The sequence below is a fragment of the Bubalus bubalis genome, chromosome 14 (genome assembly GCF_019923935.1).
Source record: "Bubalus bubalis isolate 160015118507 breed Murrah chromosome 14, NDDB_SH_1, whole genome shotgun sequence".
In the NCBI taxonomy this organism is placed as follows: domain Eukaryota; kingdom Metazoa; phylum Chordata; class Mammalia; order Artiodactyla; family Bovidae; genus Bubalus; species Bubalus bubalis.
The window spans coordinates 31,578,053-31,605,841 of record NC_059170.1 but is presented as its reverse complement, the minus strand read 5'-3'; the positions used below and the strand labels follow the sequence as shown (position 1 = coordinate 31,605,841).

General features: G+C 48.0%; 3 protein-coding genes across 3 annotated transcripts; all 3 read right to left on the bottom strand.

Annotated features, from left to right (window-relative positions):
- Positions 1-6,111: 6,111 nt before the first annotated feature.
- OXT (oxytocin/neurophysin I prepropeptide) lies at positions 6,112-7,036 on the bottom strand. Its single transcript, XM_025264713.2, has 3 exons — positions 6,873-7,036; positions 6,360-6,561; positions 6,112-6,270 (listed from the first exon to the last, which is right to left on the bottom strand). Exons 1-3 carry the CDS (start codon positions 6,990-6,992, stop codon positions 6,215-6,217), a joined length of 378 nt encoding a protein of 125 aa, XP_025120498.1. The 5' UTR covers positions 6,993-7,036; the 3' UTR covers positions 6,112-6,214.
- A 15,030-nt stretch (positions 7,037-22,066) lies between these two features.
- MRPS26 (mitochondrial ribosomal protein S26) lies at positions 22,067-24,372 on the bottom strand. The gene is made up of 4 exons (XM_006042722.4): positions 24,115-24,372; positions 23,874-24,020; positions 23,663-23,786; positions 22,067-22,291 (listed from the first exon to the last, which is right to left on the bottom strand). Exons 1-4 carry the CDS (start codon positions 24,324-24,326, stop codon positions 22,157-22,159), a joined length of 618 nt encoding a protein of 205 aa, XP_006042784.3. The 5' UTR covers positions 24,327-24,372; the 3' UTR covers positions 22,067-22,156.
- Positions 24,373-24,517: 145 nt separating this feature from the next.
- Positions 24,518-27,648, bottom strand: LOC102408995 (progonadoliberin-2). The gene is made up of 2 exons (XM_044927864.2): positions 25,461-27,648; positions 24,518-25,316 (listed from the first exon to the last, which is right to left on the bottom strand). The coding sequence occupies exons 1-2, from the start codon at positions 25,606-25,608 to the stop codon at positions 25,108-25,110; spliced, it is 357 nt and encodes a 118-aa protein (XP_044783799.1). The 5' UTR covers positions 25,609-27,648; the 3' UTR covers positions 24,518-25,107.
- Positions 27,649-27,789: the final 141 nt, after the last annotated feature.

Below are 27,789 nucleotides of genomic sequence, written 5' to 3'. Positions count from 1 at the left end.
CTAAAGTTATCGTAAGTCTACTTTCAGCTCATGAAATGCTATTACATGGGAAAAGATTCTGTGCATGTGGAAATGAAGTTAGTTAAGATGACTGGATTATCCATGTGGTTGGTCCCTCCCTGTCATCTCAGTGTTTCTATGACAGAGAAAGTGGCAGAGGGAGATTGGACTATAGACAGCAGGTGACAACTTCTCTTTAAAGGACACGGTTAAGAGAATGAAAAGGCAAGCCACAGACTGGAAGAAATGATTTACAAGTAACATAGCTTATAAAAGACTTATACCCAGAATATATAAAGACCTCTTTCTCAAAACTCAATAATAAGAAAATGAATAAGAAAATGATTCAATTTTTAAAATGGGTGAAAGATTTAAAGAGATACTTCACCACATAAGATATACAGATGACAAACACATGTAAAATCATTAGTGAAATGCAAATTAGAGCCCTAGTGATATATCCATTTCAATGGTTAAAAAAAGAGGGGGCTGCCAATATCAGGTGTTGACAAGGATATGGAACAATGGTAACCCTCACGTATTGTTTATTGATGTGGATGCAAAATCGTTCACCTACTCCTGAAAACTGTTCTATGGTTTCTCATAAAGTTATTATTACCACTAACCCAGCTGTCCCATTAACAGGCAGTGGTCCAAGTGAAATAAATATCTATATTCACACAAAAGCTGTATGTGAATATTTATAGTGCCTCTCCTATAATCATCCAAACTTTATAAGTTTTAAACAGATTAGAATTTTAACTATGGTCCATTTGGAGTTAATTTTTATATAGGGTGCAAGTCATGAATTGAAGTTCATTTTTTGCATCTGGATATTCACTTGTTCCAGCTCTATTTGTTTAATTTTTTTTTTGGCCACATGGTTTGCAGGATCTTCGTTCCTCCACCAGGAATTGAACTCTGGCAGTGAAAGTGTGGAGTCTTTATCACTGGTGTGTATGTCCTAAGTCATTCAGTTGTGTCTGACTCTTTGTGACCCCATGGACTGTAGCCGGCCAGGCTCCTCTGTCCATGAGATTCTCCAGGCAAGAATACTGGAGTGGGTTGCCATTTCCTCCTCCAGGGGATCTTCCTGACCCAGGGATCAAACCGGCATCTCTTATGTCTCCTGCACTGGCAGACAGGCTCTTCACCACTAGTGCCACCGGGGAAGCCCTTGTCAATAAAGCATGACTAAAAAGAATAGTGAACTTGGGGGTCATAAGACAGTGTGAGCCTGCTCCACACTCCTTTCCCTTCCCACCCAGCAGAATCCACAGGATACTGGTCTCAGACATGCAGACAAAGACGAGGCCTGGGGATGACAGAACTATATGACAGAAGAAACCCAAGTCCCTAAATGATGAAGTGGAACAGAGCCAGGAATGCTCACTGAGGACCGATATGACAGATGTAATTAAACAGCGACCTTCTCTAAGTCCCTAACGTCTCCTTACCCCTTTGGTGTCTTTACTATAACAGCCTAGCTTTACCTTAACGCCTGAATTCTGAAACAATTAAAAAATGAAACAAAAGAATGTGACATTTGGAGCCCTGAAGACTACCTTTATTATTGATAGAACTGATCCTAGAGAATGCAACTTCCATCTGCCGGCAAGGAGGCTTCACAGAACTGAATAACAGTGCTGTTTACCACCCAGGACACAAGGAGCTGGGCCTTCACAACCCTTTCCTCCCACTCCAAGAGTTCCTGCGCTTGCACTGTGACAGCCTGCTTCCTGGCAGGGCACCCTCATCCCAAGAGGGACTGGAGAGGAAGGGGTGGGATTTTGCCTGCTCCTATCCTCTTGCCCACCCCCTCCCCAGATCAGCTGCTCTCTGGGAGGAGTGTTACCTCAGGGAGAGCTCTCTATATGGAAGAAAATATCCGGAAAGGGAGAAAATATTTCTGACCTTTGCCCCATGGATAATCATCTTTTATGATGCTGGAAAAACTTATGGTATAATTTCAAACCATTCCAGATTTAAAAACTCAGTTCAGTCAGTTCAGTTGCTCAGTCATATCTGACTCTTTGTGACCCCATGGACTGCAACATGCCAGGCTTCCCAGTCCATCACCAACTCCCAGAACTCGCTCAAACTCATGTCCATCGAGTCGGTGATGCGATCCAACCATCTCATTCTCTGTCATCCCCTTCTCCCGCCTTCAATCTTTCCCAGCATCAGGTTTTTTTCCGATGAGTCAGTTCTTCACATTAGGTGCCCAAAATATTGGAGTTTCAGCTTCAGCATCAGTCCTTCCAATGAATATTCAGGGCTAATTTCCTTTAGGATGGACTGGTTGGATCTCTTTGCAGTCCAAGGGACTCTCAAGAGTCTTCTCCAACACCACAGTTCAAAAACATCAATTCTTCGGCCCTCAGCTTTCTTTATAGTCCAACTCTCACAACTATAGGCTTCCCTGGTAGCTCAGAGGTTAAAGCGTCTGTCTGCAATGAGGGAGACCTGGGTTTGATCCCTGGGTCGGGGAGATTCCCCTGCAGAAGGAAATGGTAACCCACTCCAGAATTCTTGCCTGGAGAATCCAATGGACAGAGGAGCATGGTGGGGCTACAGTCCACGGGGTCGCAAAGAGTTGGAAACAACTGAGCAACTTCACTTCACTTCTTACAGCTATACATGACTACTGGAAAAACCATAGCTCTGACTAGATGGACCTTTGTCAGCAAAGTAATGTCTCTGCTTTTTAATATGTTGTCTAGGTTGGTCATAGCTTTTCTTTCAAGGAGCAACTATCTTTTAATTTCATGGCTGTAATCACCATCTGCAGTGATTTGGGAGCCCAAGAAAATAGTCTGTCACTGTTTCCATTGTTTCCCCATCTATTTGCTATGAAGTGATGGGACCAGATGCCATGGTCTTAGTTTTTTGAATGTTGGGTTTTAAGCCACCTTTTTCACTATCCTCTTTCACTTTCATCAAGAGGCTCTTTAGTTCTTTGTTTTTTGCCATAAGGGTGGTGTTATCTGCGTATCTGAGGTTATTGATATTTTTCCCGGCAGTCTTGATTCCAGCTTGTACTTCATCCTCCCCAGCATTTTGCATGATGTATTCTACATATAAGTTAAATAAACAGGGTGGCAATATAGAGCCTTGATGTACTCCTTTCCCAACTTGGAACCAGTCTGTTGTTCCATGTCTGGTTCTAACTCTTGTTTCTTGACCTGCATATAGATTTTTCAGGAGGCAGGTAAGGTGGTCTGGTATTCTTATCTCTTGAAGAATTTTCCACAGTTTGTTGTGATCCACACAGTAAAAGTTTAGTTTAAAATCTACACTACACTAAATTTAGTAGGTATGGAAGTAGGGCAAACGTATTTTCCACATAGACCCTACTGAGGACTGAGATTGCTGTCCTTCAGTGTTGTGCTGGAGGAGCTGAATAGTACAGTGTGACACAAAAATGAATCACAGCAATGAATGCTCAGTGAGGATTGTATTTTTCAGGCTGGAATGTTCTGTCCTAACGCTTCTCACAGCTGTGAAGAGCTCATCGCTGAGGTTGCCCGCAGAATTCTGGCATGCACACATATGCATTTTTATTTTACAAATGAGTATTATTTCATCATGTATAGATACTAATTCACATTTTTTTTAAACAGAGTAAATTTGGGGTATCTCTTCGTATCAGAACATTTACCTCTACCACAATCTTATTGTTTTTTAGTTTTTATTAAGAGAAATTTCAAATATACAAAAAAGTATAGCCACTAAATAAAGACCCATGGGGTATCCACTCCCCTCCTCACTCTCACAGTTTCAGCACAAGATCCTTTTCTCATCTCTATGTCTGCCCCCTCCTCCCACTCCCAAGTCAGCCCAGCAGACATCCCATGTTATCTGTAAGTGTTCCAGTGTACATCTCAAATAAGAGAGTTTTTTAAAAAGTTGTTTGTTTTTAAAATTAATTTTATTGGAGTATAGTAGCTTTACAATGTAGTGTTAGTTTCAGCTGTACAGCAAAGTAAGTCAGCTATACTTTAGGTATATATACATATAGCCCTTTCTTTTTGGATTTCCTTCCCATTTAGGTCACCACAGAGCACTGAGTAGAGTTCCCTGTGCCATACAGTAGGCTCTCATTAGTTATCTATTTTATACATAATAGTGTGCATATGTCAATCCCGATCTCCTAATTCATCCCTCCCATTTCCCCTTTGGTGTCCATACATTTGTTATCTATGTCTCTGTCTCTATTTCTGCTTGCAAATATATTCATCTGTATCATTTTTCTAGATTCCACATATAAGTGATGTGATACAACATTTGTTTTTCTCTTTCTGACTTACTTCACTCAGTATGACAATCTCTAGGTCCATCCATGTTGCTGCGAATGACACAATTTCATTATTTTTTTTATAGCGGAGTAATATTCCACTGCATGTATGTATCATATCTTCTTTATCCATTCCTCTGTTGATAGAGATTTAGGTTGCTTCCAGAGAGGGACTTTTCTTTAAGATATGACTATAGACTATTATCACACACATGCAGGTCCCAAGCCCAAATTCAATAAAATATATTATTATCAAATATTCAGGCACTGTTCAAATTTCCCCAGGTGTCCCATGAATACATTCTGTGTGAGTGATTCATTGATATTTGAGTCCATCTTTTTTTAAGGTACAAAAGAGAATATTGATTTTCAAGGTGCTTCAGCCATCTTATTTTCCTGAATGTCTTGTAGAGAATGGCTTCCAATCTCTTTTTACTGCATTTGTTATAAGAAGGCATAACCATGAGATGACCTTATTGTGTGTGTCACCCAGTGTAGCCTGATCTGTTTATCTACATATTAAAATAATGTTATTTTGTACTAAATTACTTTCCTTTTCTCTGTATTACTGCTAGGATTTGAAATAAAAGACCCTGATGCTGGGAAAGATTGAAGGCGGGAGGAGAAGGGGACGACAGAGGATGAGATGGCCTCACCGATTTGATGGACATGAGTTTGAGCAAGTTCTGGGAGTTGGTGATGGACAGGGAAGCCTGGCATGTTGCAGTCCATGGGGTTGCAAAGAGTAGGACATGACTGAACTACTGAACGGAACGGAACGGAACTGAACAGAGTGAGACAGGCTCCTGTTTTATTTGGAGTGGGTATGCACCTTCTGAAATCGTTGGTCCCACAGCACGAGTAAGTGAAGGGGATACACTTTCTGGGGGAGAGAGGTTAGGCTTTTACAAATTCTCCAAAATGGTCTTCAGTCCAGGAACAGATGGAAAGCACAGGATGCAAGCATCTCTCTGTTCATGTCTTCTGCTTTTGTGGTCATTTCTGAGGCTACAGGCTCTCAGGAACCCCTGTCGTGCAGGGTCCCCAGTGAGTCCTTTACTGCACAAGCAGGAGCAGGGCTCCTGGCTTCCTCACAACACTGGGGACCCAGGGTCTTCCAGCCCAGCCCCTCTTGAACACCACCCCTTCTGAGAGTACCGGCTGCCTCCTATGGCCTGAGAGGCCAGCTCCTTGAAACCGGAAGGCCCTTCAGCTGCCCCCGCCAAGCTCCGCCCCGGTCCCCGCCCCCGGCCAGCCTTCTAGTGTGGCTCAAGCCTGCATCCAGGTGTCAAGAAATCTCACTCTCCCGGACTGACCGCCAGCCCTTCCTCTGGTCCCCTGTCAGGCCCTTGTCATTGTCTGCCCAACTCTCCCTTTTGACCTCAGAAAGTGAAAGAAAGTGAAGTCGCTGAGTCGTGTCCGACGCTTTGCGACCCCATGGACTGTAGCCAGCCAGGCTCCTCCGTCTATGGGATTTTCCAAGCAAGAATACTGGAGTGGGTTGCCACTTCTTCGCTAGGGTATCTTCCCAACCCAGGGATCGAACTCGGGTCTCCCGCACTGCAGGCAAACTCTTTACCGTCTGAGCCACCAGGTTCCGCCCATGTCCAGCCTGTTTGGAGTTGGAAACTGGGGGCTGTTTCCATCTCCCTGGGAGCCCGCTGTGTAGTACCCCCAACCCCTTCCTCCATCCACCCCTATAAGATGGCGCCCTGGACGCGGCTTTAATTGCGTTTGAAACGCCGAGAGCCAAGGATCTTCGATTTCCCCAAAAGCCCTCCCCTCCCCATTCTGACACTCAGACGCGAGGCTTGTTGGAGGAGAAAAAAACCAGCTTTATTTCATTGTCATAATTCCTGGGGATGATTACAGAGGGAGTGAGGGCTGCGCTCCGACGGTATCGGGGGCCGGCCGGTCTCAGTGCTGGGAGAAGGCGGCCTCAGGGTCGCAGGCGGGGTCCGCGTGGCAGCCGTCTGCACAGAGAGACGCCGAGTCAGGGCCGCCCTGGCCCAGCCCGCCTGTCCAGGAGCCCCGGTCCCGTCTCGGCCCCTGCCCGACTCACCCGGGCTGCAGCAGATGCCGGCGGCGGCGCAGCGGCCCCCGCTCCCGCAGGGCTTCTGGCCGGACTGGCAGGGCGACGGCAGGTAGTTCTCCTCTTGGCAGCGCAGCGCCTCGGCCGTGCCCACGAAGCAGCCCAGCTCGTCCCCGCAGCAGATGCTGGGCCCGAAGCAGCGGCCTTTGCCCCCGGGGCCGCAGGGGAGACACTGGTGGGAGGGAGGGGATGAGCCGGGGGCGGGAGGGGACCGGCCGGGGAGGGAGACCCTGTGGGGTGGGGGGCTGAGCCGGGCGGGCGAGGGCGGCCGGAGGAGCGCGGGAGGTGGCGGGTCTCCCTGGCTCTCTCTTTGGGCCCAAAAGCAGTCCGAAGGAGGGCAGTCAAAAGCTCCTCCGCTCCCTCGATTCCCAGGCCAGGTGGGGCCGGTACGCGGTCAGCGCGGGAAAGGGGGCGGCGGGGGCGACCCTATGGCAGCGGGCCGACCAGCCCGGAGCGCCACGGGTCGAGGGCGGGGAAGCTCACCGTGCGCACGTCGAGGTCCAGCACCGCGCGTTTGCCGCCCAGGGGGCAGTTCTGAATGTAGCAGGCGGAGGTCAACGCCAGGAGGCCGAGCAGGCAGCAGGCGAGGCTGGAACTTGCCATGATGCAGACGCGCTGGTCTCCGGGCCGGGGACTGCGGCCGTCTCTCGGGTCTGGCCTTTTAAGCCCGGCGGCCGCGTGGGCGGAACGGTGTCTAAGAGGGCAGCCGCATGACTGGTCACAGCGCGCCGCTGCGGGTCAGGCCCTGCGCCCCCGGCGCGCCCCCTCATTTGCAGGGGCTGTGCCGGGTCAAGGTTATGTCTGCTAATGGCTAATGGTCCGGGAGATGATAGCGAGTGCTGCTGGGGGAAGCAAGCAGCTCTGGGCAGGGAGCCTGTGCGGTGGCCTAGGTCCTAGGGTGGGACAGGGAGTATGGGGGCTGCGGCCCAACCGAGGACTATGGAGCCCACTCTCAATCCGTTGGGGTGAGGGGTCAGGATGAACACTCGGGCCCTCCAGGCAAGAAGAGATTCGTTCAGAACTTCCCCATCTGCCCTCTTGGCCAACCACATACACCCCCTAGCTCCCCTCAGCAAGCAGGTTCTCTTCCTGAAATCTGATTTCCTGGAACCCCAGCCCGGCTCCCCACACCAACATCCAGCAGGCACTTGGATATGAAAAGATTTTATTTTCTCTCATTTCTAACTGAAATCCAGCCTTTCCTTCAGCTATAAGATAGGCAACAAACCACAGTGGAATTCACAATACCTGTGACTTTGTCACAAATTGAAATGGCTGATATCCTCCTATCCCATTACAACAGCTATTGCAAATGTCTCTAAACATCAGGCTCATTATCACTGTGAAATTATGGATTATTGGACCGACCTGCCACTAGATCTTGTTATCTAAATAAAGTAGCACATTTGTGACTGTATCTCAAACGTTTTAATATTTTGATACCTGATCATAAATATAGCTGTTTTCTTTTGTAATTTCATGTCTTTTGTTTGTTTTGCATTTTTAATGTACAGTATCTTAAAATGAAAATAATTTAAAAAAAAAAAGAAAGAAAATAATTAAAAGAAAGAGAGACTACCTCTGTGGAGTGTTGGTCATTATTGCCATGAACAGGGAGGTGCTCAGCATGGATCCTCCTTCAAGAAGGGACTTGCCACCCAGCTTCTGGGAGAGTGGTCAGCAGATAGCCTTTGGCTGATAGCCCATCCAAGGCCTGCCTCAGCTACAGATAGCTGCCTCATCCAAGGTCATGGTCACACCATTCTCCGGTGGCCCATATTCAATGACTGGTCCATTTTGGCCCAATGCTGGACAACTCTGAAGGACTATTGCAGCTTAGGACATCCTTGTGGGGTCAACTGAGGCCTGCGTGGAAGTTCTCTCTCTGTCTAGCTCTGTTTCCAGCCCGTCCCTCTCACAGGTGTGGGTCTCAAGGACCCTTGGTAATAAGCGTGTATGTGTTAGCTGCTCAGTCATGTCCTACTTTTTGAGACCCCGTGGACTGTAGCCCACCAGGCTCCTCTGTGTGGAATTTTCCAGGCAAGAATACTGTAGCAGGTTGCCATTTCCTTCTCCAGGGGTAATAAGCATATTGCATGTTAGACTTCATTTCACTCTGCTCTCTGGGGACTTCAGTGTGCAAGAGGGAAAGATGAGATCATTGTCACTCGTGGAAGAGAGGCAGCCTCCTCTGCACTCTTGCTGACCCTCTTAGAGGAGGGTGCTGAGGCTCCCAAGCTGAGCAGGTCAAGCTGACCTGGAATATCAGTCAGCAGCTGGTCTTGTCTCTCACCTAAATCAGTTCATTGGCATGGCTGGTCTAAAAGGCCAAGGGCTTGACCCTGGAGGCAGCCCCAGAAAGTCCCCCCGCCTGCCCTGTGGGGATATTGACCTCACCCAAGTTAACAAATGCACAGAGATTACTTTGGCCTCATGGCTCCCACAGGCCCGGCATTCCTTCATCTGTTCAACAACTGTCATCTGAAGACGCACCAGGTCCCAGGACAGATGCTTGGAAATACCAGTGACCCAAACAGACAAAAATCCCAGCCCTCAGGGGCTTATACCCTAGTGGAAGAGGAGAGGCAATAAGCATATTTCAGTAGGTTAGGGGTGGTAAGTGCTGTGAAGGAAAGCGGGGGGCACATCACAGTTTTCCTGAAGTCTTCAGCCTAGGCCTGTTTGTGAAGTGACATCTTGACATTTGAAGGAGGCGAAAAAGAAGCCACGTGGATATCTGAGGGTGGCCTGGTTTTCTATCGCTAAGTCCCAAATGACCACAAATTTAGTAGCTTAAAACAGTATCCACTTATTATCCCACAGTTTCTGTGGGTTTGGGCACTGCTCAGCTGGGTCCTCTGGGTCACAGGGCTACAGTCAAGGTGTCAGCCAGGCTGCATTCCCTTCTGGAGTCTGGGATATTGTTGACATAATGCATCGCTTACAGCTGTAGAACTCATGTGATTTGCATCTTCAAGGCCAGCAACAGAAAGAAAGAGTCTTTGGTGCTTCAAGTCTCTAAGTGCAGGCAACCTTCTTTTAAAAGGTCTCATCTGATTAAGCCAGCCGCAGGATCAACTTTGAACTCAAAATCAAAGTGATTAATTTGGATAATTGAGCCCATAATTACATCTGCAAAATCCTTTCATATTTAGCTTATAGTGTAATCATCAGAGTGACTTCCCTTTTACTGTATTCTTCTATGGGTTAGAAGAAAGTTACAGGTCATACCTGCATGCAACAGGAGGGGATTATGCAAAGGTGTGGATACATGGGGATTCCTAGGTGGTGCTAGTGGTAAAGAACCCATCTGTCAATGCAGGAGATGTAAGAGACTAGGGTTTCATCCCTGGGTCGGGAAGATCCCCTAGAGGAGGGCATGACAGCCCATTCCAGTATTCTTGCCGGGAGAATCCCAAGGACAGAGGAGCCTGGTGGGTTACAGTCCATGGGTCACAAAGAGTAGGACATGACTGAAGTGACTTAGCATGCACGCACACACACATAGGGGTACCAGGGATGGGAATCCCAGGGCCATTTTAGAATTCTTATGTTGGACCTGTAACTTTCTTTTGGAGGGAGACTTATCTAGGCAGGAAAAAGAGCAAGTGCAAAAGAACTGAGGTGGAATGTCTGACATGTTCAAGGAATAGAAAGAAGGCCAGTGGGACTGGAGTGGAGTGACTGAGTCCTGAGGTGAGAATGGTCACATGGGACTGGGTCACATGGGACCGAATGAAATAGGAAACCACAGAGGGTTCTGAGAAGGGGAGTGATGTGGAGAGGTGTTATGTGATCCAGCTCAGATGTTATTAGCACAAATTTGGATATCATATCGTGCTGCAGAAAGGCTGTGGGGAAAAGGTGGAAGCAGGAAAGAGGAGGCTCCTGCAGCAATCTTTGCAAGGGATGATGGCGGGCTGGACCAAGGAGGCAGGGTGCATGGGGGTAGAAGTGACCCGATTCTGGATGTATTTAGAAGAAAGTACCAACTGAGGTTTGCTGATGGGTTGGATATGGGTGGGATAGAGAAAGAGGAGTCAAGCAGTGGGAAGAATGAAGCTTAGTGTGGACTAACAGATGCTCATCACACACCCAAGGAGACTGAGCAGGCATTTGGGTTTTAGAATCTGGAGTTTAGAAGAGAGGACTGGGCAGCAGATATGCAAATTTGGAAATCATCAGTACCAATATTTAAAGGCACAGACCTGAATGAGATGGCTTAGGGGGAGTGATTTGAACCCCAAGTAAGGTAGGAGAAAACAAGAGGATGAAGACAGGATCACAAGGAGGAGGAAATGATCAGATGTGCAAATGCTGCTTGACATGAAAGTTGAACTTCTTTATTTAAACAACTTCAATAAAGTATAATTTATACAGGGCTTCCGTGATGGCTCAGTGGTAAAGAATCCTCCTTCCAACGTAGGAGATGTGGGTTCAATCCTTGGGTTGGGAAGATCCCCTGGAGAAGGAAATGACAAGACACTCAGTATTGTTGCGTGGAAAATGTCATGGACAGAGGAACCTGGCTGGTTACAGTCCATGGGGTCACAAGAGTCAGACACGACTTAGCAACTAAACAAAAACAACAACATAATTTATACAACATAAAATCCACCCATTGTAACAGCAGCATTTGATGATTTTTATTACAGTAAACAGTTATGCAACCATCGCCTCAATCCAATTTTAGAACGCTTGCATTCTAGGAAGAAGTCCTTCATACCTGTTTGCCATTACTCCCTGTTCCTACCCTCAGCCCCAGGAAACCACTGACATAGATTCAACTTTTCTAGAAAGTTCCTATAAATTTAACCATACACAGTATGTAATCTTTTGTGTCTGGCTTCTTTAACTTGCCATTGTGCTGTTGAGGCTCATCCAAGTGACTGTGTGTGTCAGTGGTCTGTTCCTCTGTATCACTGAGAAGTAGTCCAAAGGCTGAGTGCCGAAGAATTGATGCTTTTGAACTGTGGTGTTGGAGAAGACTCTTGAGAGTCCCTTGGACTGCAAGGAGATCCAACCAGTCCCTTCTAAAGGAGATCAGCCCTGGGATTTCTTTGGAAGGAATGACGCTAAAGCTGAAACTCCAGTACTTTGGCCACCTCATGCAAAGAGTTGACTCATTGGAAAAGACTCTGATGCTGGGAGGGATTGGGGGCAGGAGGAGAAGGGGACGACAGAGGATGAGATGGCTGGATGGCATTACCGAGTCGATGGACGTGAGTCTGAGTGAACTCTGGGAGTTGGTGATGGACAGGGAGGCCTGGTGTGCTGCGATTCATGGGGTCGCAAAGAGTCGGACACGACTGAGCGACTGAACTGAACTGAACTGAGTCCATAGATGAACCACATTTTGTTTATCCATTCATCAGTTGATGGACAAGAAGCAACAGTTAGAACCAGACCTGGAAAAATAGACTGGTTCAAAATTGGGAAAGGAGTATGCTAAGTCTGTGTATTGTCACCCAGCTTATTTAACTTACATGCAGAGTACACTATGCGAAATGCTAGACTGGATGAATCAAAACTGAAATCAAGAATGCCAGGAGAAATATCAACCTCAGAAATATCAACATTTGCACATCTGATCATTTCCTCCTCCTTGTGATCCTGTCTTCAGGATCCTTGTGATACCACTTGAATGGCAGAAAGTGAAGAGGAACTCAAGAGACTCTTGAGGGTGAAAGAGGGGAGTGAAAAAACTGGCTTGAAACTCAACATTAAAAAGACTAAAATCAGATTTCCCTGGTGGCACAGTGGATAAAGAATCCATCTGCCAATGTAAGGGACAAAGTCTCAATCCCTGGTCCAGGAAGATTCCACTTGCCTTAGATAGTAGGAAACAGGAGTCCAGAATGGCAGTGGCTAAAAGACAAGGAAGGGAAAAGCCCACGCAAATAGAACAAAGAAAGGTCAAAGGAAGGTCCGAGGACCTGAGTGAGGACCTCAGGTAGAAAGCACATGATTTAAGAAACAGAGAGGTACCAGAGGAAACAGACTGAGAGGACAGCTGCCTGGGTTCCCGACACCCTTCCTTCCGTCATTTCTTTGTAAAAAATGTAGTCAAATTTACCAACTTTTGAAGGCCCTGGGCAAAGGCTAATAGAGTTTTGCCAAGAGAATGCACTGGTCATAGCAAACGCCCTCTTCCAACAACACAAGAGAAGACTCTACACATGGACATCACCAGATGGTCAACACTGAAACCAGATTGATTATATTCTTTGCAGCCAAAGATGGAGAAGCTCTATACAGTCAGCAAAAACAAGACCAGGAGCTGACTGTGGCTCAGATCATGAGCTCCTTATTGCCAAATTCAGACTGAAATTGAAGAAAGTAGGGAAAACCACTAGATCATCCAGATATGACCTAAATCAAATCCCTTATGACTATACAGTGGAAGTGGGAAATAGATTTAAGGGACTAGATCTGATAGATAGAGTGCCTGATGAACTATGAAATGAGGTTCATGACATTGTACAGGAGACAGGCATCAAGACCATCCCCATGGGAAAGAAATGCAAAAAAGCAAAATGGCTGTCTGGGGAGGCCTTACAAATAGCTGTGAAAAGAAGAGAAGTGAAAAGCAAAGGAGAAAAGGAAAAATATAAGCATCTGAATGCAGAGTTCCAAAGAATAGCAAGAAGAGATAAGAAAGGCTTCCTCAGCGATCAATGCAAAGAAATAGAGGAAAACAACAGAATGGGAAAGACTAGAGATCTCTTCGAGAAAATTAGAGATACCAAGGGAACATTTCATGCAAATATGGGCTCGATAAAGGACAGAAATGGTATGGACCTAACAGAAGCAGAAGATATTAAGAAGAGGTGGCAAGAATACACAGAAGAACTGTACAAAAAAGATCTTCACAACCCAGAAAATCACGATGGTGTGATCACTGACCTAGAGCCAGACATCCTGGAATGTGAAGTCAAGTGGGCCTTAGAAAGCATGACTACAAACAAAGCTAGTGGAGGTGATGGAATTCCAGTTGAGCTATTTCAAATCCTGAAAGATGATGCTGTGAAAGTGCTGCACTCAATATGCCAGCGAATTTGGAAAACTCAGCAGTGGCCACAGGACTGGAAAAGGTCAGTTTTCATTCCAATCCCAAAGAAAGGCAATGCCAAAGAATGCTTAAACTACCGCACAATTGCACTCATCTCACATGCTAGTAAAGTAATGCTCAAAATTCTCGAAGCCAGGCTTCAGCATTATGTGAACCGTGAACTTCCAGATTTTCAAGCTGGTTTTAGAAAAGGCAGAGGAACCAGAGATCAAATTGCCAACATTCACTGGATCATCAAAAAAGCAAGAGAGTTCCAGGAAAACATCTATTTCTTTTTTTTTTTTTTCTTTCTATTTCTGCTTTATTGACTATGCCAAAGCCTTTGACTGTGTGGATCACAATAAACTGTGGAAAATTCTGAAAGAGATGGGAATCCCAGACCACCTGACACGCCTCTTGAGAAACCTATATGCAGGTCAGGAAGCAACAGTTAGAACTGGACACGGAACAACAGACTGGTTCCAAATACGAAAAGGAGTACGTCAAGGCTGTATATTGTTACCCTGCTTATTTAACCTATATGCAGAGTACATCATGAGAAATGCTGGACTGGAAGAAGCACAAGCTGGAATCAAGATTGCTGGGAGAAATAATAGCCTCAGATATGCAGATGACACCACCCTTATGGCAGAAAGTGAAGAGGAACTAAAAAGTCTCTTGATGAAAGTGAAAGAGGAGACTGAAAAAGTTGGCTTAAAGCTCAACATTCAGAAAACTAAGATCATGGCATCTGGTGCCATCACTTCATGGGAAATAGATGGGGAAACAGTGTCAGACTTTATTTTTTGGGGCTCCAAAATCACTGCAGATGATGACTGCAGCCATGAAATTAAAAGACGCTTACTCCTTGGAAGGAAAGTTATGACCAACCGAGATAGCATATTGAAAAGCAGAAACATTACTTTGCCAATAAAGGTCTATCTAGACAAGGCTATGGTTTTTCCAGTGGTCATGTATGGATGTGAGAGTTGGACTGTGAAGAAAGCTGAGCGCCGAAGAATTGATGCTTTTGAACTGTGGTGTTGGAGAAGACTCTTGAGAGTCCCTTGGACTGCAAGGAGATCCAACCAGTCCATTCTAAAGGAGATCAGTCCTGGGTGTTCTTTGGTAGAAATGATGCTAAAGCTGAAACTCCAGTACTTTGGCCACCTCATTCGAAGAGTTGACTCATTGGAAAAGACTCTGATGCTGGGAGGGATTGGGGGCAGGAGGAGAAGGGGACGACAGAGGATGAGATGGCTGGATGGCATCACCGACTTGATGGATGTGAGTCTGAGTGAACTCCGGGAGCTGGTGATGGACAGGGAGGCCTGGTGTGCTGCGACTCATGGGGTGTCAGAGTCAGACACGACTGAGCGACTGAACTGTCTGAACTGAACTGTCACTGTCTTTGTGAGGCTGCCCTCTGCTGGCCACATGGGCAGCTGCAGAGTGGATCTGAGTTTCCTCCAGCAATTGATTCTCAGTTTGACTGTATTTGGCATATAATTCTTTTGAGGAATCACCATACTATTTTAATTCATGGTATGAGTTTGAGGTCATTCTCTAGTTTCACTAAAAATAGTATTTAACATGTGTTGAGCACCAAGCCCCAAGCACTGAACTTAGCTTTACATGAATGTCTCATTTATGCACAACAATCTTACAGGTATCAGTATTATTTCTACTTTACTTTTAGGAAACTGAGGAATAGAGAGACTAAGAAGTGTTCCTCAAAACACTCAAAGTAGTAAGAAGGGGAGCTGGGCTTCAAATCCGGGCAGACTGCAGCAGGTTTGCTACACTAAGCTAGGTAGCCTCTCACAGTGTTTCTCTATTTTTAATTTATTCATATCGATTTCTGGATTGAAGCAATGAGTGAGGCAATCATGCAAACACTCTCATATCTCTTGGAGATTTTTTATTTCTCCAATAAATTCACAAAAGTGTCCAGAAAGCCACAAGCTGTGACCCAATTAGCTCAAGTCATCCCCAAATTAGTCTTCTGGAGCAGTCTACTTGCAAAAATCATCCAAAAGCAAAAACTTAAATTTTGCCAGGTCAGGAAGTAACTGAAATACTAGCAATTTGCTGTTATTGGCTATATGATTTTTATTTATTTTTATTGAAGTATATAATTGATTTATAACGTTATGTTAGTTTCAGGAATACAGCAAAGTGATTCAGATATATACATCCAAATCAGCACGTGGGCTCAGTAGTTGTAGCAGATAGGCTTAGTTGTCCTGTGGTATGTGGAATCTCCCTGGACCAGGGATCAAACCTTTGTTCTTTGCATATGTATAATATGCTCAGACGCTCAGTCATGTGCAACTCTCTGCGACCCCATGGACTGTAGCCTGCCAGGCTCCTCTATCTGTGGGATTTTCCAGGCAAGAATACTGGAGTCAGTTGCCATTTCCTTCTCCAGGGGATTTTCCCAACCCAAAGATCAACCTGGGTCTCCTGCATTGCACGCAGATTCTTTATCAACTGAGCCACCAGGGAAGGCCAAGTATAAATATACATATATGTGTGTGTATATTTAAATATATATCTTTATATACACATATATAACATTATTTATATTTTTGGCTGTGCTGGGTCTTTGTTGCTGCACGCAGGCTTTCTGCACTTACAGCGAGTGGGTGCTTCTCTCTAGTTGCAGTACATGGGCTTCTCATTGTGGTGGCTTCTCTTGTTGCAGAACATGGGCTCTAGACACGTGGTTTTCAGTAGTTACAGCATGTGGGCTGTTGTGGCACACAGGTTTAGTTGCCCCAAGGCGTGTGGAATCTTCTCGGACCAGGGTCAAACCCTTTTCCCTCGCATTGGTAGGTGGATTCTTAACCACTAAACCACCAGGGAAGTCCTGTATTCTTTTTCATTATAGGTTTTTACAAGATACTGAATATAGTTCCCTGTGCTATATGGATCTTTGTCGGTTATCTATTATATATATATATATTATATATATATATATATTATATATATATATATATATATATAGTAGTGTATATTTTGGAGAAGGCAAGGGCAACCCACTCCAGTACTCTTGCCTGGAAAATCCCATGGATGGAGGAGCCTGGTGGGTTGCAGTCCATGGGGTCGTGAAGAGTCGGATATGACTGAGAGACTTCACTTTCACTTTTCACTTTTCTGCACTGGAGAAGACAATGGCAACCCACTCCAGTGTTCTTGCCTGGAGAATATCAGGGACGGTGGAGCCTGGTGGGCTGCTGTCTATGGGATCGCACAAAGTTGGACACGACTGAAGTGACTTAGCAGCAGCAGCAGTGTGTATTTGCTTATCCCAAACTCCCAATTTATTCCTTCCCCTGATCTTTCTCCATTGGTAATCATAAGATTGCTTTCTATGTCTGGGTCTGTTTTGGAAATAAGTTCATTTGTATCTTTTTTTTTTTTTGGATTCCACATGTAATTAATATGATATTTGTCTTTGTCTGACTTACTTCACTTAGGATGATAATATCTAGGTCCATCCATATTTCTGCAAATGGCATTATTTCATTCTTTTTTTGTGGCTGAGTAATATTCCATTATATATAATGCAATATCTATATTGGAAGCCATATATATATTATTATATATATAACGGAAGCCATATATACATATGACATCCCTAGCTCAGTCTATAAAGAGTCTGCCCACAATGTGAGAGACCCAGGTTGGATCCCTGGGTCAGGAAGATCCCCTGGAGAAGGAAATGGCAACCCACTACAGTATTCTTGCCTGGAAAATTCCATGGACGGAGGAGCCTGGCAGGCCACAGTCCATGGGGTCACAAAGAATTGGACACAACTGAGCCACTAACACACACACACACACACACACACACACATATATACCACATCTTCTTTATCCATTCATCTGTCGATGGACACTTAGGTTGCTCATGTCTTGGCAATTGTAAATAGTGCTATGCACATTGGGGTGTGTGCATCTTTTATAATTAGAGTTTTCCTCTCTTCTGGATATATGCCCAGGAGTGGGATCATACGGCAACTGTTTTTAGTTTTTTTTAAAGAAACTCCATACTGGTCTCCATAGTGGCTGCACTAACTTACATTCCCACCAACAGTGTATGGGTGGAGGGGGGGGTTTTCTTTTCTCCACATTCTCTCCAACATTTATTATTTGTAGATTTTTTAAATGTGAGGGAATAATGATTTATTGAAGGCCTACTATGAGCCAAGTGACTTATTTGTAGACCTTTTGATGATGGCTGTTCTGATCAGTATGAGGTGATCCCTCATTGTAATTTTGATTGCATTTCTCTAGTAATTAGTGGCTCAGTGCTAAAGAATCCACCTGCCAATGCAGGAGACTTGGGTTCGATCCCTGGGTTGGGAAGATCCCCTGGAGAAGGAAAGGGCAACCCTCTCCAGTATTCTTGCCTGGGAAATCCCATGGCCATAGGAGCCTGGTGGGCTACACTTAATGGGATCACAAAGAATCAGGCATTACTTAGCGACAGAGCATGCACACACCAGTTACTCATCCATAGCTTTCAGTTCCACAGGAGGCTGGAAGTGAAGTGAAGTGGCTCAGTCATGTCCTACTCTTAGCGACCCCATGGACTGCAGCCTACTAGGCTCCTCCGTCCACGGGATTTTCCAGACAAGAGGACTGGAGTGGGGTGCCTGCACATATTTCCCAGCTTTCCTTGACAGCTGGCTTCCATTGTGACAACAACATGGGAGTCACTGACAAGATCTAAGGACAGAGAAGGGGCACATGCACATTTCTCCTCAGCTTCTGGCCCTTTTGGCAGCTGCAGCAGCAGTGGAGGTGGCCAAGTGTGGCTCCTGCATTCCTTCCTGCACAGGGGCTGCAGTTCCAGCTGCAGCACCAGCACTTGCAGGCTCGGCTCTGGCACTGACGGCCAAGGTGCAGTAGCCAAGGTTGACGTTTACAGCTCAGACACAAAGCCCCACTCAGACCGTCTTCTCCTCCAGTAGCCAGAATTTAAAAAAGAAACGAAGAGCATGAATACGACATTTCCCTCAGTGAGGGGAAAATGCCAGAGAACGGTGGAAGATTGCTGAGCGCCAGTGATGCACTCACTGCCGAGCACTGCTGATTGTGAGCACATAACCCCCACGACCACGCAGCGCTGCCCTTCCCCACGCCACTGAGTTGGGCCCTGTGGCAGGATGCTGTTCCTCCTTACAGGTGCTTGATCTCAAGGCCTTGTAGACTTCACTTCGAATTTATCCAGACCATGCTGTTTTTTGATATGGATATTCACATTTATAGCTTATATGCACTTACCTGCACTGAGGAAACAGTCATCAAAGCACCCCTCAAGAGAAATGCCTGCTTGTCTCAAGATTTGGGATTGCAAATATCACCTTTAATTTCCTATTTGGATTTCAGCAATCAGCTAGCCTTGGATCCTAGGTATCCATTTCACTTCAGTATTTGTTGGGGAAATAATCACAGGGTTAAGTTCAGGGGGAACTTTCCCAAAGATTTCTGGGAATATTAATAGTGGATACACACAGAAAATCTTGTGTATTCTGGAAAAATATGGGTGAATGACGTTAGGCTTACTCAGGCCTAGTTCCTTGATGGAACAGTATAAGGAGGCATCTGGCACCCACTCATGTGGCAAGCTCATTCTTTTTCTGTCCACTTGGATTACTACCAGCAATATAGTAGTAGGATACCACCCTGGCAGCAGTGTATCACCTCAGCCAGGGACTGAACCCAGGCCACAGCAATCAAAGTTCTAACCACTAGACCGCCTGGGAAAATACTGCTCACTCAGCAAAGCTCTGGGGGTCAGCATACCTCTCCCAAGTCAAACACAGGTTTTACTTGTTCCCTGCCCTCTCTACACCGCATTGTAGACCTCTTCAAATCTTGGTGAAAGCATTTACATTTGGGTGTTGTGCTTCAGATTTATTTATTGGGTAGCCCTCGAATCTACTACTCACAAGTGGGGCCTCAAACAAGAGGTTCTCTACGTGATACAAGTTCACATAGTCTGCAGCACATACAAGCTGAATCTGCAACTTGAAGTCAAGAATCAGAGACCATGGTTACCTATCAGGATTCTACTGGAGATTAGGCATGTTCATGGGACACCTATCTGCAGCGTGGACTGGGCATGACGTGACAGCTGACCTGTGCACCTAGCAGCATTCTACAACCAATCAGATGCAGGTACAGTTGAGATTGGGCCTGAGTTGCCTGCTGCTGCTGCTAAGTCGCTTCAGTCGTGTCTGACTCTGTGCGACCCCACAGATGGCAGCCCACCAGGCTCCCCTGTCCCTGAGATTCTCCAGGCAAGAACACTGGAGTGGGTTGCCATTGCCTTCTCCAACTAAACTGGCTATTTGTACCTAAACCAATGAGATGGCTGTGGGTGAAGAAAATGTTCAAGGTTGGTTTACAGGTAGCTCTGCATGACATGCTGACATCAGCAGTGAATAGTAAGGAATTACAGCCCTATATGCAGGACACTAGTAAAGGAAACATGGCCCAAAGTCAGATTCAAGAAGGTATGACACTCTCCTGTACCTGAAGACAGACGGCTTGTCTGGATCCTGATAGAGGGCCAGGGACTTGTCCAAAATGAAACTGAACTTCCCCCAACAGGCTCAATGTCCCATGTGAAAGTGTACCAAAGATTTCCTCAAAGTTCAAGGCTGTGGGCACAATCTTGGTCCACAACGTGTGCCTATCAGCCCTCACCCTAGAAATTGCACTGAGCACCTGAAATCCAGGGCCCCACTATGCTGTGCCTGGGCTCAGTGCCAGGGAAGAGAAGAGCTATTGATCAGCCTGAGGGAGGCCGTTGCCCTCAATGGTGCAGTGCCCTGATGGGGACTGAGTCCTAGGTCCTCTGCTTATACCTCTATTAGCCACTTCCCTACCTGAATGTGAGCGATTACCCACTTTCCCTCAAAGGTCTTTGTGCTGTATGGTTCTTAGACCCTGTTTACAACGTGGGAGTTAGAGAAAGATGGTTTTTTCCCTCTGGTGGTATTCAGTGAATGTGGCAAAGGGACAGAAGCTCTGGTTCAGAGAAATATTTCTCTTCCTCATCCTGGATGTTCTTTGAGGGCCTGCATCTGAGTAAGGGCCGTGGACCTATATGCCCACTTATTCAACCTTGTGAACTTTAATCACAAGTACTCGTTTGCTCCAAGTACTTGACAAGTGGGGTCTTCCTGTCTTCTGTCTTGGGCACACCACTCCCTGGCCAGCAAAACTCAGCGTCAAGCAGAGGCAGGTCTTTGGTCAGTGGTTGCTTTATGTTTCACTTACTGGGTGATACCTGACTGGAGCCTGAAAGCCCTGTATAAGGAAGGGGTCAGCAAACTTCTGTAGTCATATAAGACTTCCCCAGGTGTCCAGTGGTTACGACTCCATGGTTCCACTGCAGGTGGCCTGGGTTCAATCCCTGGTAGGGGAAGTTTGACATACAGGAAAAAAAAAAATTATATAATGGGGGGGGGGCGGGAGGGGAGATAAATTAGGAGCTTGGGATTAAAATATACACACTACTATATATATAAAATGGATAACAAGGACCCACTGTATAGTACAGGAAACTGTACTATATATTTTTTAAATTTTTTTTATTTTACAACATAATCTTCATTATGTTGTGATAACCTATGATAGAAAGGAACCTAAAAGATGTGTGTATGTGTGTGTGTGTATATATATAACTGCATCACTTTGCTGTACACCTGAAACTAACACATAAATCAATGATATTTCAATTAAAAAATCATATCAATATTTTAGACTTTGCAAGTCATAAGGTCTCTGTTGCATCTGTTCATCTCTGCCATTGCAGTATGAAAGCAGTCAATGAATGGGTGTGGCTGTGTTCCAATATACTCTCTTCATTACAGCAGGCGGGATCTTTGGTTGTGGAGTGTACTCTCCAGTTGCAGCATTGTGACCTCTAGAATGCAGGGGCTTAAGTAGTCCCAGAGCGGGGGCTCAGTTGCCCTTAGCATGTGGGATCTTAGTTCCTCAACCAGGGATTGAACCTGCATCCTCTGCACTGGAAGGCAGATTCTTAACCACTGGACCACCAGGGAAGTCTCTGTGTTTCAATATATTTTATCCACAAAAACAAGCAATAGGCCAGATTTTGTCCAAGGACTGCAATATGCCAACCACCGATCTTGAGGATACTCAGGAGACAACCTGGCTGTTGAGGGGACTAAGCTTCTCTGTGAGACAGAAACTTCTCAGGCCTGGTGCTTTACTGAGAGTTGCACATGGCACCCCACTCCAGTACTCTTGCCTGGAAAATCCCATGGACGGAGGAGCCTGAAAGGCTGCAGTCCATGGGGTCGCTAAAAGTCAGACACGACTGAGCGACTTCACTTTCACTTTTCACTTTCATGCATTGGAGAAGGAAATGGCAACCCACTCCAGTGTTCTTGCCTGGAGAGTCCCAGGGACGGCAGAGCCTGGTGGGCTGCTGTCTATGGGGCCGCACAGAGTCGGACACAACTGAAGTGACTTAGCAGCAGCAGCAGAATACAGTACTGCGTGTGTGGAGCTTCTGACCAAGCAGCAGGAGCTGAGGCCCCAAAGTGAAGCCTGCACTGGAATAGGTAGAACCTTTTCCTTCATCAGAAACACCAACTGCTTTATTTCAGATCAGGCCCAACCCCTTTACTTCCATGGTCCCTGGGTGGGTACTGTCCTCACTGGGACCTCAGGAGCCCTTGTGCTGTGGCGTGACCACCAGCCCCTCTCTGGTGACGGCCCAGTTGTAGCTCTTGGGGGAGTCCAGAGCTTCTTCCACCCGCGCCTCCAGATTCTCTCGGGTGATGAAGTTTTTTGCGTCCTCCTATTGGAAAAGATGAAAGTGAAAGAGGAGAGTGAAAAAGTTGGCTTAAAACTCAACATTCAGAAAACTAAGATCATAGCATCTGGTCCCATCACTTCATGGCAAATAGATGGGGAAACAGTGTCAGACTTTATTTTTTGGGGCTCCAAAATTACTGCAGATGGTGGCTGTAGCCATGAAATTAAAAGACACTTGCTCCTTGTAAGAAAATTTATGACCAACCTAAACAGCATATTAAAAAGCAGAGACATTACTTTGCCAGCAAAGGTCTGTCTAGTCAAAGCTATGGTTTTTCCAGTAGTCATATATGCATGTGAGAGTTGGACTATAAAGAAAGCTGAGCTCCAAAGAATTGACGCTTTTGAACTGTGGTATTGGAGAAGACTCTTGAGACTCCCTTGGACAGCAAGGAGATCCAACCAGTCCATCCTAAAGGAAATCAGTCCTGAATATTCATTGGAAGGAGTGATGCTGAAGCTGAAACTCTAATACTGTGGCCACCTGATGCAAAGAACTGACTCATACAAAAAGACCCTGATGCTGGGAATGACTGAAGGTGGGAGGACGACAGAGGACGAGATGGTTGGATGTCATCACTGACTCTATGGACATGAGTTTGAGTAAGCTCCAGGAGTTAGTGATGGACAGGGAAGCCTGGCTTACTGCAGTCCATGGGGTTGCAAAGAGTTGGACACGACTGAACTGAACAGAATTGGAAAAGAGAAAATTCAGCTGAATGGGAGCCCCCAGAACAAGCCTCCCAGCTTTTAGCCCACTGAGGGAGGGGCTCCAGCTCTTCCATGGGAAAGATGTCTGGCGCCCAGGTCTTCTCTGAGCGCCCGGGTGATCTTCCAGTGGAAGAACATCAGGCAGATTTGTCACCTTGTTTTAAGACGCTCATTCCCTGAACACTTAGGCCAAAACCCAGGCACACCAGCTGCGACACTTCACTGGGCGGAATCAGTCTCAGAGTTGTCTAGGTCTCTCCATCTCTCTCAAATCGTCCTTCTCCCTCTATCAAGCCTCATCCATTCTCTCTGGATCACTGCTAATTGGTCTCGCTGCTTTAAGTCTCACACCTGCCATCTCACGCCAAAACGTTTAAGCTTCGGTGACTTTCTCATCTTCAGGACAAAGTAGAAACTCCTAGGGAAACGCGGAGGCCGTCTCACAGACCCCGTCTAGCCACGTGAATACTGCAGTGGCAACTTGACAGGCGCTCTCGCTGCACGCCTCCTCTCCCAAACCCTCACCTGCGAGCCCCGTCTCAAGACTCAAGGCTACTCTCTTTCCTCTGCATGTAGTTGCATATCCCGCCCCCGCTCACCGCGCGCTGGTCTAGCAGCCCCACCGTCTGGAGACGCGGCCCACCTGCAGCTGCAGCACTTCCCGCTCCTTGAGCCGGGCCCAGGCCTCCGCCTCTCGGGCTTCCCGGGCCGCCTCCTCCGCTTGCCGCAGCTCCTGCTCCCGCGCCTCCTGCCGCAGCCTGGCCATCCTGGGAGGGGCGAGAGGCCCAGACTGAGCGTGGCTGGGTGTCTCGGGGCCGGTCAGGCGGCCCCGCCCCGCCTCCTGCCCCACTCACCGCAGCTCATGCAGCCGTTGGTTCTCCGCCTGGTTCCAGGCCATCAGCTCGCGGTGCTCAGCGGCATCCTGCAGCGCCTTGCGCTCTGCCAAGACACCGGCCCGGGCCTCGTGCACCTTCCTGCGCACCTCGGTCACGAACTCCTGTCTGGACGGAAACGCGCCCAGGGTCGGGACTGTTTTCAACTGCCCGCACTAACACACACGCCAGAGGGCGCCGCCTCCTCATGCATCACACATACCTGAGGGCGCGCACCGTCTGGCGGTACTGCCGGTAACGCTCTGTCAGCACGAAGAATTCCGCAGGATCCACGGCGGGCGGGGTCGCCACGCGCCCGATCTTGGACTTGGCCGGCGGATCGTGGCGGGTTTTTCGGCCGCGCGCGAGGAGCAGAAACTGGGCAGTAGAGCGGCCAAAGGGCCGCGCGCCAAGGGTGCTCAGTGCGCGCAGCATGGCGAGACGGCTCCGCCTCTGGCACTCCGCAGGGAATCATGGGGGCCCGGAAGTGGCCGCGGGGCACCACGGGACGTGTAGTCCGCGGGCTCCGCCCCAACCCTGTGGAGCCCGCAGTTTTGCTTCCGCCCCGGGCCGGGAACCTGGCTATTGTCCTCCGCAGGGTCGGCTCCCGCCCGCGTGTCCGTGACCCGCATCCCTCCAGCTCCCATGCAGGGAGTAGGAATGAGGGAGAGAGGAGACCAAGAGAGAGAAGTGTCAGCAGGGGTGAGAGAAAGGAGAAAAAAAAGAGAACTCGATGCAAGAACTTTAGGGGTCTCACACCTTTATTGGAGGGCGGCGGGGCGTGGCCCTCGGGGTCCAGTCTGCAGAAGGGGGCGGTCATTCCAGTGGACGTTCTGGTCACCTGACCGCCGAACTGTGGCTTTACCCGCCCCCACTTCCCCGCCCCTCCTGTTTCTATTCCCTCTTTCTCCCCTCCCAGCTTGGCTTCTCTGCGCCGGAGCGGCCTACCGCGTTTTGCGACTCCCACGTCCTGTCGTTGCCCCTTGCCTCTTTAGAGGATTCAGCGTGCGGGTTTTCTAGCTCATTGGGCATACAGATTCTTTACCTACTGAACCATCAGGGAAGCCCAACAGCAGGGACACAGGGGGCATCTCATCATAAATTGTCACTGTCATATCATCATAAATTGTTAGTATATCATAAATTGTCGAGAATTCTGGAGTATCAGATAACGGCGCCCATAGCTAGCTGTACCAGGAGGCATCTCAGTGGTGTATCATCCCCCGACCCCCTCAGTTCTTAGCTGGCCCTGTAGTGGCCAAGGGTGGGGGCCTTCCACTTTACTTACCAGCAGTGTCTGCACCAGGTGCTGCTTCCCACGAAGAAGCCACCGGGTCATGGTCTTGCTCTTCCAGGGCACACTGTCCTCAGGCCAAGCCAGAGCATCACTTGGGAGGGTATGGGCAATTTGGCCTGGGCTTTGAGCTGCAGTTCCCAGAACCTTTTCTTAGAAGGGAACTGAGGCTGTAGCCTGCCTTCCCCCACCCCCACTCAAAGTTTGACATAGGGGAAAGAACCCCAACCAGCACCTTCTTCTTTCCACTTAGGCTGGGGAGATTCTTCACCTACCTGGGGGCCTAGGAGGATGCTGAGGGTCCCGGGGTAAGCTGGAGGCTCGTTTTCCTCCAGGATACCAGCCGTGGGACCAGTGTTGAGCCTTTGAGGGTCCAGGGTAGGTGGTCAGCAGCAGCAGGAGGCCTAGCCCAAAGCTGGCCATAGCAGGGCTGCTCCCATAGACAGTGGACAGCACTTGAGTCTGGCACTCCCAGACAGACCGCCTTCCTCTTCCTCCAGGGTCCCCTTGGACAACTGGCACTTCTAGGGCAGATTTATTGTCTCCTAATGTTCTTCTCTCATCCTATTATTGCTTCTTATCCCAGGACTACAGGGGTCTGGACTCTGAGGGCTCCTGGCAACGAGCCACCTCCCAGAGCCCCTGGGGCAGAGTCTCCCAACTTTGCCAGCTGAGGGCCCTCCCCAGTATGGCAGGCCTACCCTTTCTTTCCTCAGGGATCCTAGAAGTGAAGTTAGAGAGGGTGTAGGGGAGATGTCCAAGAGACAGGCAGCAGTGTGGAAGCACTTGGGCCCCCCGCCCCCCTCTCCCCCCCATGCTGGGAGACCTTTTCCTTGTGAGTTGCTTTCTCTTCCTTCCATGGCAATTGGGGATGTGGAATGGGTGTGTGGATACAGGGCCAAGGGCTTCTACCCTTTGTCCCTGCCACGCCAGGGGCAGTGGGCACAGGCATAGTGTTGCTGGCAAGAGATGAAGGAAAGGGGGCTTTTCTGGGTATGGGCCGGGGTAGAGGGGCTTGGGAGGGGGAAGAGGAGCAGTGTGCCATGCATCTAGAAGAGAGCTGCATCTGGACAAGCCTCAGCCTGGGGGAGGGTGGCTCTTCACTCACTGGGGGAGGGCTGTGGGCCAAGTGGCTCCTTGCAGGTGGCTCTTCCAGGCAGCAGCGGAACCCAGCCAGGCAGCCCCGAGATTTATTGAGCAGGTGGTTCTACCCCGTGCTCTGGGCCCGCAGGCTCCAATGACGTCTTGGTGGGGGAGAGCTTGCCACCAATCCTCTTCCCTTCCTAGTGTATGTTCAGCTGCTGGCCCTGGGGTCATCAGATGCCTCCTCCTCCCATCTTCCCAGGGATCTGAAATCATTGGACTCCTTCTTCAGCCTGGCCTGTGCCCGTGAGGTCTCATCGATCCACTTCCCTGGCTGCTTTCTCAAGCTCCTGCCCTTAGATCTAGAGACCTTTCACAGCCCTCTCTGACACACCAAATGGTGGCCCTGAGAGAGGCAACTCATGGGGTCTCCCTGAATCCCACCTAGCTCAGGGCTTTCCCTGGTAGAAAGGTTGGGGGCCGAAGAGGGAGGGGCCCAGCAGCTTGTTAATAAGTCTGAGGAGATCTATGACCACCCTTCCTGAGGGCTTGTTTGCCCACCTGTAAAATGGGTTGGGTGGGATAATCCTCCTCACACCTGGACACCAGGGTCGGGTCACTCCAGTGAAAGGAGCTTTGGGCGGGGCATAGCTATCCCCTCTCCTCCAAGATGGCCCCTCCTCCAAGCAAGCCCCTGATAGGGGGCCCTTTTAAAGGGGCAGTGCAGCCTTTGTGGGTCTTGCAGCCTTTGTGGGTCTATCTGCAGGTGGTAGGAATAATTCTGCCTCTCAAGGTTCCAACCACTTCTCATCCTGTGCTCAACCCAGGACCATCTCATGGAATTGGGCACAGCTGCCCTGGAATGCTAGAAACAGGCTTCTGCCTTAGTCTGCATCAGCTCAGCTTTCTGCCACCAGCCACCAGCCTCTGAGGGGCAGAGGCCAGTTTATGGGGTTACAGCCTATCTCTCTTTGGACAGCAATTTGAACACCAAGTGCAAGGGTAGGGTCAGGCTGGGCATTCACAGTGGCCAGACATCAGGAGAGCAGGTGCATTAAATCCTGTGGCAAAGACTGGGGAGATGACATCATGTGTACCTAGACTTCTGCCGCCCAGGCAGGAGGGCATGGGTCAGTTTCCGAACTGATGTACCGGAAATGAGTATTTGGACTGTATAATAAGTTAAATTGTTTGGGAAACAGACTTTTTCCCTTTATGTATTGGTTAACCAAGAAACTTTTAGGATAACATTTGCTTTGTTCAGTTCAGTCGCTCAGTCCTGTCCGACTCTTTGTGACCCCATGAGGCTTCCCTGTCCATCACCAACTTCCAGAGCCTGCTCAAACTCCAGAGCCTGTTGAGTCGGTGATGCCATCCAACCATCTCATTCTCTGTTGTCCCCTTCTCCTCCCGCCTTCAATCTTTCCCAGCATCAGGGTCTTTTCCAGTGAATCAGCTCTTCACATCAGGTGGCCAAAGTATTGGAGCTTCAGCTTCAGCATTACTGCTTCCAATGAATAT

What these genes read in the sequence shown, in the direction of transcription:
- OXT (XM_025264713.2), bottom strand. Translation starts at nt 6,992, where the DNA reads ATGGCAAGTTCCAGCCTCGCCTGCTGCCTGCTCGGCCTCCTGGCGTTG. An exon ending in TGGACCTCGACGTGCGCACG is followed by an intron (nt 6,562 to 6,872) that starts GTGAGCTTCCCC and finishes CCCTCCCACCAG; the next exon opens with TGTCTCCCCTGCGGCCCCGG. An exon ending in CGGCATCTGCTGCAGCCCGG is followed by an intron (nt 6,271 to 6,359) that starts GTGAGTCGGGCA and finishes CTCTCTGTGCAG; the next exon opens with ACGGCTGCCACGCGGACCCC.
- LOC102408995 (XM_044927864.2), bottom strand. Translation starts at nt 25,608, where the DNA reads ATGGCCAGCTTTGGGCTAGGCCTCCTGCTGCTGCTGACCACCTACCCT. An exon ending in GCATCCTCCTAGGCCCCCAG is followed by an intron (nt 25,317 to 25,460) that starts GTAGGTGAAGAA and finishes TGGGAACTGCAG; the next exon opens with CTCAAAGCCCAGGCCAAATT.
- MRPS26 (XM_006042722.4), bottom strand. Translation starts at nt 24,326, where the DNA reads ATGCTGCGCGCACTGAGCACCCTTGGCGCGCGGCCCTTTGGCCGCTCT. An exon ending in CAGACGGTGCGCGCCCTCAG is followed by an intron (nt 24,021 to 24,114) that starts GTATGTGTGATG and finishes GTTTCCGTCCAG; the next exon opens with ACAGGAGTTCGTGACCGAGG. An exon ending in CAACGGCTGCATGAGCTGCG is followed by an intron (nt 23,787 to 23,873) that starts GTGAGTGGGGCA and finishes CGCCCCTCCCAG; the next exon opens with GATGGCCAGGCTGCGGCAGG.